This window comes from Schistocerca piceifrons, chromosome 4 (assembly GCF_021461385.2).
Source record: "Schistocerca piceifrons isolate TAMUIC-IGC-003096 chromosome 4, iqSchPice1.1, whole genome shotgun sequence".
Taxonomy (NCBI): domain Eukaryota; kingdom Metazoa; phylum Arthropoda; class Insecta; order Orthoptera; family Acrididae; genus Schistocerca; species Schistocerca piceifrons.
The window spans coordinates 449,996,145-450,011,899 of NC_060141.1; the positions used below are offsets into that span (position 1 = coordinate 449,996,145).

At 41.6% G+C, this 15,755-nt stretch overlaps 1 protein-coding gene across 3 annotated transcripts in view; it reads left to right on the top strand.

Moving 5' to 3' along the window:
- Positions 1–15,755, top strand: part of LOC124795068 (neural cell adhesion molecule 2) — a 631,935-nt gene that overhangs the window by 349,147 nt on the left and 267,033 nt on the right. For all 3 annotated transcript variants that reach the window (XR_007016641.1, XM_047258875.1, XM_047258876.1), the window contains exons 6-7: positions 3,375–3,519; positions 9,036–9,166. Coding sequence is in view for 2 of the 3 variants with exons in the window: in XM_047258875.1 (XP_047114831.1) it covers positions 3,375–3,519; positions 9,036–9,166 (276 nt within the window). In the remaining variant the exon portion in view is untranslated. The remainder of the gene's footprint in view (positions 1–3,374; positions 3,520–9,035; positions 9,167–15,755) is intronic.

Here is a 15,755-nt window from a genome sequence, read left to right on the forward strand (position 1 = left end):
TTACAAAATAATGTTTACAGATAAAGAAAAAATAACGTCGTACTATAAAAATTACGGTACGATTGATTTTAAGCAAAACCTGAGACGAAAAGGACTATTTAATGGGAAATGTGCCAAAATACGCAAAAGGTTCGTAGATGTCTCCGCACTGAAATAAGAAGCAAAGGACAGGGTTAATGCTGCAGGAAACTATCCAAGAAGTTAATTGTTCCACGAGAATGGTGATGATGACGTTAACACAAGACTTTTTCTGGTGATGTTTACGAAATACCTCGGTAAAGGTTTCCAGTCATCCGTAGTCTGAGCTAAAGACTTACTCCCGCGAACGCCTGTTAAAGGGAACAGCACGTGGGAGGCGTGCATGCTATACAGCTTTTGAGTCGGTGCTGAAATTAGTTCCATTACTCACATCGCTAATAGAAGTAGCTGCATAAAACTGTCAGTCAGCGGACGTTGAAGTACAGACTACTAACTCAGCACTTTGAGTCTAAATTGCTGTTGCTCCCGTTAGAAACACTTTGCCCCTGTACAAAACCGTCCTGCTTCAGCGTGCAGATCGCTTCTCTTTATTCTCACATAGCCTTTTCGGGCCAGTTGCCCGTCTTAAGATATGTCAGGCAAACATTAAATTACAGATGGTTCAAGACTTACGTCTCAAAGCATCGAACAGTCTATAAAAAATGTAATCAGTTACAGCACAAAAGTTGTCTAACACACCATTTGTTACAGTTATGGAGTAACTCGTCGACTGAAAAAGAAAACAGACTGATCATCAGGTGTGATACACTTTAGTGCTCATGTTAATGATTCCACATCTTTCATCCTCGTGTAACTAAATATGAGCATGCATATCGTAATAATGCTAAGGCTGAAGACATGACAGCTTTTGGAAATGTGGTATACGCTAAAAATGCAAAAATAGCTTTTCTGAGAAAGAGTTTTTTACGAAATTAGAGATAGTATTCTTATACAAACCGTAGCCTTAAGTAAATCAGAAACGGAAGACCTGAGTGAATTCTACGTAACTACAGTACTTGGACGCAAGTAACATGGCACGCATTAGAGTGGGATATTCATTTGAACGGATCGTCCTGCTTAGCCTCAATGTAAACATCCACATGTTCAGTCATAAATCGGTAGAAAAAGGTGAAAATAAAGGGATGCAAATGTTCCATGCACATTAGGCTTTCGGACGATGCAGTTGCTCTATTCACATTAGGCGATCCAATTGCATTTCCGAACAGAGAGCTGTTTCAGTCACCTATTGCCTATTGGCTAGCGCACTATGGATGCCGTTAGTGTTATCTGTGTTCTATTCAGTATACCACAGTAGTTTTCAAGCACAGTACATACATGAGACGTGCAGTTAAGTGAGTGTCACTGTGAGCAACGTTATTAAATTATCGCCGAAAGAGACAATTAGTGTACTGTTACATCGTGTAGTTGCCGCCAGCACTGGAAGAGATTTCCCCTTCCACCCTACCCCCACCCCCTCCCTCCCCTCCATTTCTCCATATTACCATTATCAGCACCACATCCTTTCAGATTGCACACGGATAATATTCTCCCTCTACTGCTAATTACGTTGTTGGTGAACTATGAATGAATATATCATAAATTTTACGAAATGGATTCACATTTGAGAATCTCGATTGACGTCAGTTGTTTGTGACACAGATATTTGTGCCGGACCGGGACTCGAAACCCCAATTTCCCGCTTACCGCTTTTTCACATACCAAAAATTGGAGACAGGAAGAAGTAGTAATTACGTAACTGAATATATAAATAAAACACATAAACGCTCTTCTTTCATGACAGAACAATAGCTGATCGCTGCCTCACCGATCCCTGGTGTTCCAGGTGATGGAGTCGAGGATCTCTTGAGATTGTGGAAACTGCTCCAATGCCATGGTCTATTACTATTCTAAATCAACGTATATACAGTATTAATTAAATTCTTCTAACAGGTATACCCCAACTGCGCGGTGATCTACCAAGGTACTTCCTAAAAAGTGAACGTAATAGAGTCTCTACCTTGAATTTTTGAAAAATAATGATAACGTTCCTGCAAAAGAGTCCTAAAATTAAATACATTACTATAGCCAACTTGGAAAAGAGAAAACACTATCATAACCCGAATAATCACTTCGACTACAGGGCAAACCTTCAGGACCGATCCAACGAACCACATGTGACGGAATCCACAACCTTTACCCATACATCACAAGTGTTAATCCTGAAAGTAAAATCAAATCTCAATCGCCAAGAATTACTTCTGTCATCAGGTTTAAGATGTAGTCTATAGAATGAAACGAAACAGAAAGGAAAGAAATGAGAAACACTCAGTTGATTCCTTACCTACTTCATACGTAATTTATTTTCGATTCGGTGTTGCAGTGCTTGTGATATTGTAAACTACGATACACAGTCCCGTTAGACACACATGCATGTCCAAGGGACAGGCATTACCGCTCTTACAGCCGTTATGATGAACATTAAATGTATTCGAAATTGTGAATATGGACAACCATCAGCTGTAGAATGGAATGACGATAGTGAAAATTTGTGCCGAACCGGGACTCAAGCCCAGATTTTCCGCTTATCGTTAGCGGTCGCCTTATCATTTGGCTATCCGTGCAAGACTCACGGCCATACACAAATTTCCATACGTCGTCAACGATGCCTCTAGAACCTGTACTCGTGCATACTTTATGTATATTCCCGTACTGGCGAGACATTTTACTCGGTGCATATCCAAAGGAACTTGGCTTCCTAATCCAGGATAACACAGGCACTCAATATCCGCTGACACCGGGAAAGCGACTTTCAAGTAAAATGTCTAACCTGAACGGGAATATAGATAACGGATGTACGCGTACAGGTTGTAGACGCTTGGTTGACGACATATGGACATTTGGATCTGGTTCTGAGTCATGACCGGGTAGACAAATTACAGGGACCGCTCGCTATAAGCGGGAAATCCGGGTTCGAGTCCAGGTCCGGCACAAATTTTCATTGTCGTCATTCCATTCTACAACTCATTATTGTCCATATTCGCAATTGCGAATACATTTAAAAATTATTTTACTCCTCACCACAGTTATATCGAACATCGGAAAACCAAAATGCAATTTTCAAAATATTTCTAAGCCGCGCAAGTGTGTGTGTGTGTGTGTGTGTGTGTGTGTGTGTGTGTGTGTGTGTGTGTTTGTGTTTGTGGAGAAAGAGACAGAGAAGAGAGAGAGAGAGAGAGAGAGAGAGAGAGAGAGGGTGAGAGGGAGAGGGGGAAGGGAGAGAGAGAGAGAGAGAGAGAGAGAGAGAGAGAGAGGGAGAGAGAGAGAAGAGAAGAATGTGGCACCCTTATGTGTTGCAGTTCTCGGAGGATAGCGGGGCGAGCCGGAGCATCCTCACGTTCATCCCGGTCATCGATGACGACGGCAAGTACCTGACGTGCCGGGCCGAGAACCCCTACATTCAGGACAGTGCCTTAGAAGACAAGTGGCGGCTCAACGTACACTGTGAGTATCCTAAACAGCTCCATTGTAACCGCTCTATAATTATTGCTATTGTTGTTGTAGTTGTGATCTTCAGTCCAGAGACTGCTTACATGCAGCTCTCCATGCTACTCTATCCTGTGCAAGCCTCTTCATCTCCAAGTAACTACTGCAACCTACATCTTTCAGAATCTGCTTAGTGTATTCACCTTTTGGTCTCCGTCTACGATTATCACCCTCCGCCCTGCCCTCCAGTGCTAAATTGGTGCCGGCCGCGGTGGTCTCGCGGTTAAGGTGCTCAGTCTGGAACCGCGCGACTGCTACGGTCGCAGGTTCGAATCCTGCCTCGGGCATGGATGCGTGTGATGTCCTTAGGTTAGTTAGGTTTACGTAGTTCTAAGTTCTAGGGGACTGATGACCACCGATGTTAAGTCCCATAGTGCTCAGAGCCATTTGAATCATTTTTGAACTAAATTGGTGATCCCTTGATGCCTCAGAACGTGTCCAGCTAACGGACCCCTTATTCTAGTCAAGTTGTGCCACAAATTCCTCTTCTCCCTGATTCTGTTCAGTACCTCCACATTAGTTACGTGATCTACCCATCTAATTTTCAGCATTCTCCTGTAGCCCCATGTTTCGAAAGCTTCTGTTCTCTTCTTGTCTAAACTATTTATCGTCCATGTGTCACTTCCACACATGGCTACACTCCATACAAATACTTTAAAAAAAGACTTCCTGACACTTAAATCTATAATCGACGTTAACAATCTTCTCTTCATCAGAAACGCTTTCCTTACCATAGTCAATCTACATTTTATATCCTGTCTACTTCGACCATCCTCAGTTATTTTTCTCCCCAAATAGCAAAACTCATCTACTTCTTTAAGTGTCTCATTTCCTAACCTAATTCCCTCAGCATCATCTGATTTAATGCGACTATATTCCATTATCCTCGTTTTGCTTTTGACGATGTTCATCTTATATTCTCCTTTCAAGACACTTTCCATTCCTTTCAACTGGTCTTCCAGGTCTTTTACTGTCTCTGACAGAATTACAGTGTCATCGGCAAACCTCAAAATTTTTATTTCTTCTCCATGGATTTTAATTCCGACTCTAAATTTTTCTTTTGTTTCCTTTACTGCTTGCTTAATCTATAGATTGAATGACTTCGGGGATAGGCTACAACCATGGTTCACTGTCTTCCTAACCACTGCTTCCCTTTCATGCCCCTCGACTCTTTAAATGCCATCTCGTTTCGGTACAAATTGTAAATAGCCTTTCGTCCCTGTATTTGACCCCTGCCATCTTCACAATTTGGAATAGAGTATTCCAGTCAATATTGTCAAAAGCTTTCTCTAAGTCTACACATGCTAGAAACGTAGGTTTGCCTTTCCTTGATTTATCTTCTAAGGTAAGTCATATGGTCAGTATTGCCTCACGTGTTCCAGCACTGTAATAGTTGCTCCGGGCAAAGCGCCTTTCGTATTCGCACCACTCATCGTAATTACCACAAAGATCTCCAGAAATGACTCCCAAAGAAAGAAATCGCAGTTGAGGAAGACGGAAAATCACTTGGGAAGAAAACTGCAAGTAGAAACCTACATTGCAATATGGGTTTAGCGATGAGAGAGTTTGCATGAAGGTGGACCTATAAATCCCATGTTGCCTTCAGACACTGATCAATAGGGAAAGGAGACAAGGTCTGTCATGATAGACATCGACATGCCGAAACGACGTGATCATGCAGGGGAAAATTAAGCTCGAAAGTAACTTTCGCATGATGTGTCACTACCGAGTACCGTAGCTTGATGAAATTGGGATTGCAAATAGAAAGAACTGCTACAGTATGGTACACAGGGTAGCTGAAAGAAATACGTTCGGAGAGAAACAGAAATGAAACTTTCATTCAAAGACAGTAATTACACTGCTTTCAGCGCTATTTATGATGGTCCCCCGCACATGACACAAGGTGGGACATAGTTCTTAATAGGATATGTAATCATTACGGGCAGCAATGAATGCTCTGTAACAAGTTCCCATGCTAGCCACAAGAGTCGTAAATAGTTCCTGTGGCAGGACTCTTCACTAGTGCAGTTGAGGACAGCTCCATGTTCGTTAGTGCATTTAGACGCGCTGCAATACGTTTCCCCTAACGCAGCCCACAAGTGCTCGATGGGATTAAATCGAGTGAACAGCATACCAGTCCGTTTGCCAACTATCCTCTCGTTCTAAGAAGTTCTCCACTTACACTTTTCGATGCGATCGTATATTGAGCCGATAAATATGAAGTCAAAGCCGAATGCACTCCTGAAAATACGGACATGGTGATGGAGTACAGTATAATACCAACGTTGACCGCTGATTATACCGTATTACAGGGTTTGGAGCGAAGTACGCCCATGCAACATTATGCCTCCGTATACCATATCACCTGGTCCACCAAAACGACCATACTCCACAGTATATTGATAACTTTTACTTATGGACTGTCTGACAGCAACTGCTGTTGCTGTCAGACGGTCCATAAGTAAAAGTTATCAATATACCGTAATATTACACGCAACTGAGGAAGACAGGACTACAAAAGTTGAAGATACTCCACAGTGTTCCTGGATGCATTATGTGTTCCTAACTCTCGCCATATGAGGGCACGTAATGCAACCAGTCGTTTTGGTAGGAAATTGTTTTGCTCTGGGGAGGCTTTATATTGCAAATTCTTGAACACAGTACACTCACTTCTCAGTATTATTATGACACTATTCTCCTTCCGTATGTGAGTTTTTGCAGGCGTGAATTCCACCGTGACTAAATTTTTATGGATCTAACAGCGCTGGTGGAGGAGCTTTTGGAAAGTCAGGATATTCGAAGAATGGACTGACCTGCCAGTTCCCATCGAGCAGGTGTGCAATGCGTTTGGGAGACGTATAGTAAGTAACACGTCCACATGCACCGACGATCAGCCAGCAGCTGGTGGATGAATGGAATTTCGTACCACAACAACTTCTTACCAACTTTGTGGCCAGCATGGGAGCACGTTGCAGAGCTTGTATTGTGCTGATTACAAACTCGATTATGAACCATGCACCGCATTTTGTAATTTCCAGGTTACCATCATAACTCGCGGTGAGTTTAGTGTAATTATTGTCTTTGAATAAAAGTGTCATTTCTGTTCGTTTCACTGCGCATTTCTTTGTTATACCATCTGTGCTGTACCGTAGCAGTTGTTTCTACGTGTGTTCCAAGTTTCATCGATCTACGTTACTTACTAGTTACACAGCACGCGGAAGTTACTTTCGACCTTAAGTTTTGCGCACCAGTGTACTCGCCGCACCGACCACATTCTGTTTTCTCACTTTTTCTCGAGTATCTTTACCTAAAGTATGCAATGCAAAAGAATGCAAACGCTATAGTGCACTTAGCTTTATCCGCTTGTTACAGAGGCTCTAACGAGAGTTATACTAAGGAGAATTGAAAAGAAAATTGAAGATAATACTGGGGAGGACCAGTTGGGGTACAGAAAGGGTAAAGAAACAGAGCTGCTACTGACTGTCTGATAGTGACTGAAGAAAGAATGATAGAAATCAAAAGGAGATGTACATTTGTTCTATAGACTGAGAGAAGACATTCGATACAGTCAACTGGAATATACTGCTGGGAATTTTAAAAGGTGTTGCAAGATACGAGGGCTAATCGGAAAGTATGGTCCGATCGTGTGGGAAATGGAAACCCCAGCGAAAATCCGATAAAGCTGTGCATAGATGTGTTGCGCAGTGTCTCTAATATGCCACTCGACAGCATCAAGTCAATCTTCTTAGTTTTGAGCTCACAGTCAGCGCTTAAAGCTGCCTAAAAAGTAGTGTCTCACCCCAAGTATGAAGTCATGCTGAGATACTTCGCCTGATGTCATGCGTCTGACGTAACTTAAGTGCCATGCGTTTCCATTTCTTCTTCACGACAATTCTAGACCGCAGTGAAGATGCTCCTGCAGCATTTTTGAAAGGAAGTGTTCGATGAAGCGCAATACGTCCCGTAAATGACTCCCCCTGAGTTTTATCTCTCCTTACATTAACCACTGGCAATGAAAACAAAATTTTGGCACCGGAAACTGGCTGTAGACTAGCGTAGAGAAATGTTGGCAAGCACAGGCAGTTGCCTTCTAGGATGAGGGTACTGGAAATGTCTAAGTCGGATCGGTGGCAGTATAGAGAAGTAGATGCAAGGTGTAGCTACCTATTGTAAATAAAAGATTGTTGGTTTTAAGGCGGTTTCCATTTCGAGACCGATTGGACCTTACTCTCTAAATCATCCTAGTCGAAGGCTTGCAAAGGAAATGTATACAACGATAAAAGTAACAGTGTAGTGTCTGAGAAGATGAAAGCAATTAGCTTAGGAAGTGATATATGTCAAGGACGCTGACTGTCGACGAAGCTGTTCGACACATGTGGAGAAGAACTAATGAGTGAAGCCATAGAGGACGGCACAGGCATTCTAATCGAAGGAGACAGAATAGAAACTATAGAGTACGCTGATGAACAAGTACAACTGCGAAATCAGAGGAGGAGCTACAACACATGTTGAATAATATTACAAAAGAAGTACGAGGAATATGGAAGATAAACATGGAAAAGTGAAATGTGATGAGAATACGCCAGAAGGAAGCGGCAGTTAACATCTTCTTGCTGTTAGTGGGAAATAATAACAAGTAATATCTTTCCTGAAAATACGAAATTTAATCACAAGGAACGGAAGCTGTAGAGAAGAAACAAAACGGAGAATATCCATAGGAAAGAGAGTATTCGTAAAGGTGAAGAAATTAGTAACAGCTAGAAGAACCAATGAAGATGAGGAAAAAATTTGCTAAATGCAATGTCTGAAACATTGTGTTAGACAGTAGTTAATCATGTGTTGGTAAAAGAAGGAAGGAATATATTTATTAAGTTTTGAAATTTGGCTATGGAAAAGAAGGTAAGGGACTGACAGACTGAAGAATGAAGAAGTGATGAATAAAATAGAGGAAGATAGAAGATTAAGAGAAGTAACCAGAAAAAGATAAAAAAACCTTTACTTGGACGCATTGTGTAGAAATTGTGTGCAAAAACCAATGAAAGGAAGGAATGAGAGAAAGAGGTAGTGAGTGAAGTAGAGCGATGGACGACATTAGAAACGAACGAACACACAACAAGATGAAGGAGGATTCTAAAGACAGAACACGATTGAGAGCCTTCGGTTGAAACCTGTCACAAGACAGAAACCCTAAAGAAGAAGAAGAGGAAGAAGAAAAATAAGGAGAAGAAGAAGATCTGTTAATCAGTGCTCACGTACGTAATAGTAGCAAAAAAGTAAGAAAATTTCTTGCTCCTGGAACGTATATAGCCCTTTTGACCAGCCTAATAGTCGCAATACCGAACAATTGCTTTAGAAAACAGAATAGCTTGAAATATAACAAAAATTACTAAGTTTTATTACATTCAGTTTAAGAAAAAACGATCTTGTTACTGTCTCTAAGCTAATTCCATTCTCCTGTGTTCGCTCCTCCGCAGACATGCCCGTTGTAACGCTCAAGATGGGGTCGAGTCTCAATCCAGATGACATCAAAGAAGGAGACGACGTATACTTCGAGTGCAATATTCGTGCCAACCCTAAAGCTTACCGGCTCGCCTGGTTCCACAATGTAAGTATGCTAGCTGTTTCTTATACCTGGAGTTGTTATTCATAACTGTTTTTAAAAGATAGTTTCATATCATGCTGCATGTAAGAACGTTCCAGCTGCGAACTTGTAGGAATTACGAAGAGAAAGCTATAGCCATGTTTTATGCCATTTCAGATCCAGGTGGGCGTCATAGAATGTAAAGTGATAAGCGAACTGCACATCTATTTTAATAGGCAATATGGACCATTTTAGAAAATTCTAACTAGTTTTTTTCATGGCCTCAAATGTCTCAGTCAACGATCCGTACATTGTAACGTGCGTTTTGAATCCAGTATCATCATTAGCATTCAAACATATTCTCGTGGAATGTAAATCGGAAAGGCAGATCAGATTCCATAGGAGGGGGGTGTTCACAGCTGTTGACAAAAATATTGTCTCTGTTGAGGTCGAAGTGGAGTGTGGCAGTGAAGTTATCAGGTCATGTATAACAAGTGTAAATGAAACCAAACTAATTGCTGGATGTTTTTACCGAGCACCCGATTTTGCTGCGACAGTTGACTCATTCAAAGGAAGTCTGCGGTCAATAGCGCGTAAATGCCCAAATCATGCAATATTGGTTGGAGGTGGCTTTAACCTATGAAGTATAGACCGGGATGTCTATGGATTCATTGTGGGGATTATAGGCAGACAGTCGTGCGAAATACTGTTGAGCATGTTTTCTATGTTGAGCAGCTATCTCGGAAGCCCGCACACAATGAAAATCTCTTATACCTTGTAGCTACAGACAAGCCGGATCTTATCGACACTGTCAGTATAGAAACGGGATTAGCGATCATGATATCACTGTAGCAACTATGGTGACGAAAGTTAGTATATAAATAAAGAAGGCTAGGAGAGTTTTTCTGCTATACAGAGCACTGGCGTCTCACTTAGAGGGTGAACTGTTCGTATTTAGTTCCAGTAAGATGGATGTAGAGGGATTATGGGCAAAGTTCAAGAAGGTTGTAAATCGTGATGTAGGGAGTTAGATCCCTAGTAAATGACTATATGATGGAAGAGACCCAACACGGTTTAATAACGATATTCGGAAGATGCTGTGGAAGGAGATGGTGTTGCACTTACGGTTCAAAAGAGAACACACAAATGACGACAAGCAAAGGTTGGTAGAGATTCGTGTGTCTGTGAAAATATCTCTGGGCGAAACATACAAGTACCACCGTCATATCTTAGCAAAAGATCTGGCAGAGAACCCGAGAAAATTCTGGTCCTATGTAAAATCCATAAGCGGGTCTAAGGCTTCCATTCAGTCCCTTGTTGAATAGTGTTGTGTAGCAGCTGAAGCATCTAGAACCGCTCGGCCAGAACGGCCGGCACCTGGTAATGAGCGTATGTTAGCCTGTGTACTTTGTCAAAACACATCAGTTCGGTGGCAGGTGACTAACTACTACAGGTGCGTTCTTGCACTCTATTTGCATGAAAAGACGACAGAGTTTCTGCTGAAAGACGACAAACTTCCTGCTATGCAGTCACACAAAAAGCGAACTGTACTAATGCTGCGATCAGCAGAAGAAGGGAATTATTATTATTATTACTATTATTATTATTGCTATCGTTGTTAATAGTGTTGTTGTTCTTTGTCTGTCCTCATATACTGCGTGTTACGACAGAACGCAACAACAGTGGTGTTGTAGACATTTCGTCGTCCGCCACTGAGCTGACTGATTTTGATGAAGCCTCACACAAACTAATAACACAGTTCAAGCCCGGAAAACAGTTGCGCTCAAGTACTCGAAGCCGGATACTGTTGCCAGCGTGGGAACAGTGTCGTGCGATTTCAACCAATATTCCGCCTACAGTCTTAAATATTGTATTGTTTCCTTTAGTGGAGTTATTTAACGTATGAGAGAAACTATTTCTTTTTGCGCCGTGTTAGGTAACGGCCGATTTGCTACTCCCGTTACCACATAGATATACAAAAATATCAAAGGCGGCTATAGCGACAAGACGTTGAATTCTAATGGAGATGTAACGACGGCTTGCGCTGACGCTGGAGTTAGTAATAAGGTCGTATTTAAGTTTTAAATTCGAAAATTACCTATTTAGGCCGAAACTAATCATCACATTTACATAAAGCGTAATCTAGACGTTGAATTCCAATGGAGGTCTAACGACTCACACTATCAGACGAATGTGTTAGTAAAAACGTATTTCAATTTTAAACCAGAAAATTATCTAATTAGGCCGAAACTAAACTTCACTATTACATAGAAGATAATATCGACTGTTTTGTCAGTATAATTAATTTTACGCCCGCATCTCGTGGTCGTGCGGTAGCGTTCTCGCTTCCCACGCCCGGGTTCCCGGGTTCGATTCCCGGCGGGGTCAGGGATTTTCTCTGCCTCGTGATGGCTGGGTGTTGTGTGCTGTCCTTAGGTTAGTTAGGTTTAAGTAGTTCTAAGTTCTCGGGGACTTATGACCACAGCAGTTGAGTCCCATAGTGCTCAGAGCCATTTGAACCAGCCATATAATTAATTTTGAAAAATGAATAAACCGCGCAACAGTAGCTTAAAACAGTCTTTTATTGTGTACATGACCGGTTGCAGAACACTTAAAGTTCCATCATCTGATGTGAAAAATATCGTCATGTAACCAAAGGTTCCGTGTCAGAAGGATAAAAGGGACATTAATTCCACAAAAAACCGGTCTTCCGTGACGCATGTCCAGGAACACAAACAGGAAAACTGGATAATAGTGACCTGTAGCATAGCGCGGGGGAACGTTTCTTATGGAATTTATGTTCCTTTCATCCACCTCACACGGAATCTTGGGTTCTAGGACGACATTGAGGTGAGAATGGTCTCAGATGGTTAAGAGATTTTATTTTTTACACCAGATGATGGGACTTTAAGTGATCAGAAACCGGCCGTGTACACAATTAAAGATTGTGCATTAAGCAACTGTTGTCCGGTTTCTTCATTTTACAAAATGGACTTATACAGTTGCCACAAACTCATAAGACTTCTTGTGTTCTGAGTTCAGTTTTTCACGAATGTTGTGGTTAAGAGGTAGAAAGCCTTCCCCACACCACGGCTTACCAGTTGCAGGACGAGGCAGAAGTGTAGTAACATCGAGTGTATTCGATGCTAAGAATTTTTAGCCAATGGTAGTAGTCAGGGAACTTCAAATGCCGAAAAGCATTGCATTATGATCATGCAAAGAGAGAAGAAACAATTGAACTACTGACAGCACGCAAAATCTAAACTCTGATTTAATTATTCATGCAGAAATTAAAATTCTCATACGTAAATTCAGGCCGGTGGAGGAGAGGGATTTGTCGCTGAAAGTGTAGCGTCGAATCGAGCCCGGTCTCAAGTTTCGGCTCCAGTGGACGAGAAAACTTGTAACCGGCAAAGCCACCGCTGGGGTCATCAATAATGTAAGCCTACTTTTGTGCCGAGGCGACGGGCGTAGCAGAAGTTCAGGAGGCTGGGACATGGACCCCGCACAGACTTCTTGCGCGCGAGATGAAGAAAGGGCTCAGGGGCGAAGAGGAGCCGACGTGAGCGCTCCAAGCGGCGGTGCAACGGGATTACGGCACGGTGATCCCGTCAAAAAAACCTGCTGTATTGTGCTTCCACTGCCAGAGTTCCATCTCACACGCAATTAGCCGCGATGCTAGCGCCGCTGAAAAAAAGAGAAAGCACGTAATTCCTTTAAGAGAATCTCTTCTAAAGATTTATATTTAATATAGCGAGCGACGAATCTTGTTTCTATTTTAATATTACAAAGTCCTGCAGACAACCGAGCTGACAATACGGGGTGCAAATTATCTCATGAAAAGCTTTGGCGATATACGGCGTTAATATCCTCTCGTATTTAATATTTACGCAGATATGAATTTTAATATCTGCTTCAGAAGCCTCAATGTGAATGGCTCCTGTGAAGGCGAAAACGTCGCGACTCGTTGTATGAAATTATAAATCTCGGAAAAGACAGCGGGGTAAGGCGGCTTTTTCGGCGTTTTATTAAAAAGTTTCACTGTTCACTAGACGAACTGACACTCTCTTCCGCGTCAATTCCACTTTGCTCGATACGTCGAAATTATGATCCTTGGTGCAAAAACCGACTGACAGCTTACGAACGGCTGCAGATGAGATCACAAAATTAAAATATTACATTCAGTTCTAGCTATCAGCAGAAAGAAGATTATCGATGTGAAAATTTATCGATGGTATATACGGACTCTTCCATGTGAGTAAAATTTACGTCTTACACTGATCTAAGATCTACTATGGGAAATTTCATTTGATGTATTCATTCTTTTAGGTTCTACTCCATTCGACTTGTTTGTCAGTAACAAGAGGTTGTGGAAGAAGTTATAGTTTATTCACAATGTTCAAATGCAAAAGTCAGAATATAAAAAGTTTGTACTACGAAAACCAAAATGTAAAGTAATGACAGTGGGGAAGAGAACAAATGGTTCAAATGGCTCTGAGCACTATGGGACTCAACACTGAGGTCATCAGTCCCCTAGAACTTAGAACTACTTAAGCCTAACTAACCTAAGGACATCACACACATCAGTGCCCGAGGCAGGATTCGAACCTGTGACCGTAGCAGTCACGCGGTTCCGGACTGAAGTGCCTAGAACTGCACGGCCACCACGGCTGGCGGGGAAGAGAACAGCAACCGATCGTGAAATCTGTCGTTTCATTACGGCAGATCTAGAGTTCAACTGTTACACAGTCACCTTCAGTTCTAAAAATGAATTGCAAAACAGGAAAAACAGGAAGAAGAATTAGATGGTTAACAACGTATCGTAAGTGCTAACACAATAACCACATTGTTCCGTACCATATAACAAAAGGTGACGTTAGTCCAAAGTATCACTTAATAAACAGTAATGGTTGATGTAGAACATACAAGAGTCTAACATGAACTGAAGCCGTTGGTTACATGGTTGAACGGGAAGAAAGATGTGACGTCAGAGACGTACGATGCCCTGTATTGAGACACCAGTGAATAAGTAAATAATAGTCAAGCTATCCAATTTTAAAAAGAAAATTAAAAATGCTCTCAATAATAAAAGCAGAAGTAATGGCTACACCATAGAAAACAAATCACATGTGTGAAGAAGTAAGTGTAGCCCGCTCAGTAACATTATGTACAGGATAGTGTGTCATGTATTTTTGTGTTACAGACTAGTGAAAAAAGATCCGCTTCTAATTCCATACAACAGCGAAAATTACAATGTTAAAATAATGTACGAAAATAATTAAAATATTAGGGAATGAAAATAACACAATAAAAAAGTGGCGTGCCCCCTCAGGGCATAAACTAAAATAAACTGTTTAATACGAGATACTTTGGACTAACGTCACCTGTTGTTGTATGGTATGTAACTGTGTGGCGCTCATGTTTGCACTTACGTTCGTTGTTAGTTATCTTACATTTTTTCCTGATGTCATGACCATAAGACGACCATGTAATACTTGAAATCTAGATCTGCTGTAATTAAACGACGAATTTCGCGACCGCTTGTTGTTCTTTTCTCTTCTGTCTATGTCCAACGATCGCTGCGAACAATGGGATCATATGGATTCCAATCTAATTAAAATAATGTTTCTAACCATAATGGAAACAAAGTTAATCAAACGATCCCCGACAACACGAAATGTAAAGTGATGATTCTCGATAAAATTTCGAAACCATTCGTAATAGAAAGACAAGTCAGGTTGGGAGACGGACCTTAAAGTGTTTCGGAAAAATCATCCAGTAATATGTCTAGGCACTGTATGATGCTGGAGTAAATCACTAACATGGGAAACTCCCCATCACGCTCCCCCTCCAAAACACACACACACACACACACACACACACACACACGCACGCACACATACACACCTCAGATGCAATGGGAAGAGGGTCCAGTGGATAGTCTGTCAAAAACTGAACACTCAAGCATGAAAACAGGAAGTACGTGTACTGAACGGCGAGAAAAAAAAGCAAAATAGAAACAGTGAACAGTCCAACTACAAGAAGTGTAACATAGAGCAACCAGAAAAAACCACAGCGTCATTGTTAAGTGGTCACGGTGTTGGACTGTAAAGGTCCTTCTCACGAATTTTTTTCCCCCAGTTGTTTTCTGTGTTCAAATTTGTGTCTGTGTCGTGGTGCAACGTCCGTTTGCAAACATGAGGTGTAAGGAAGGGACCTGTAACGAAAGTAGATTTTGCATAACTACTCTATTAGCAACGGAAAGGAAGTGGCTTTCGATTGGGAACCGAAAACGTTTGACAACAAGGCGACAAGTCACCCGAGTACTCCAGCGGAAAACACGTCTGTTGTGTGATACACCGCATTAGTGACAGTACGTGTGTCATATGACAGAAGTCTCGTATCGATGCAATTAATCTGTACGCCTTGTGAGTGAGTGAGGGAGATATGCCTCCCTGTCGAATTTATGTGTCCGTATGAATGTGAATGTGATCACTCCCAAGGAAATGATGAAAACATAATAGTTTGTCTCATAAGCTGCAACAAATGAACTCAATAGCTTCACAATCACACAGTTTCTCTGTGCTCTGTCAAAATGCATGTTTTTAAAGTT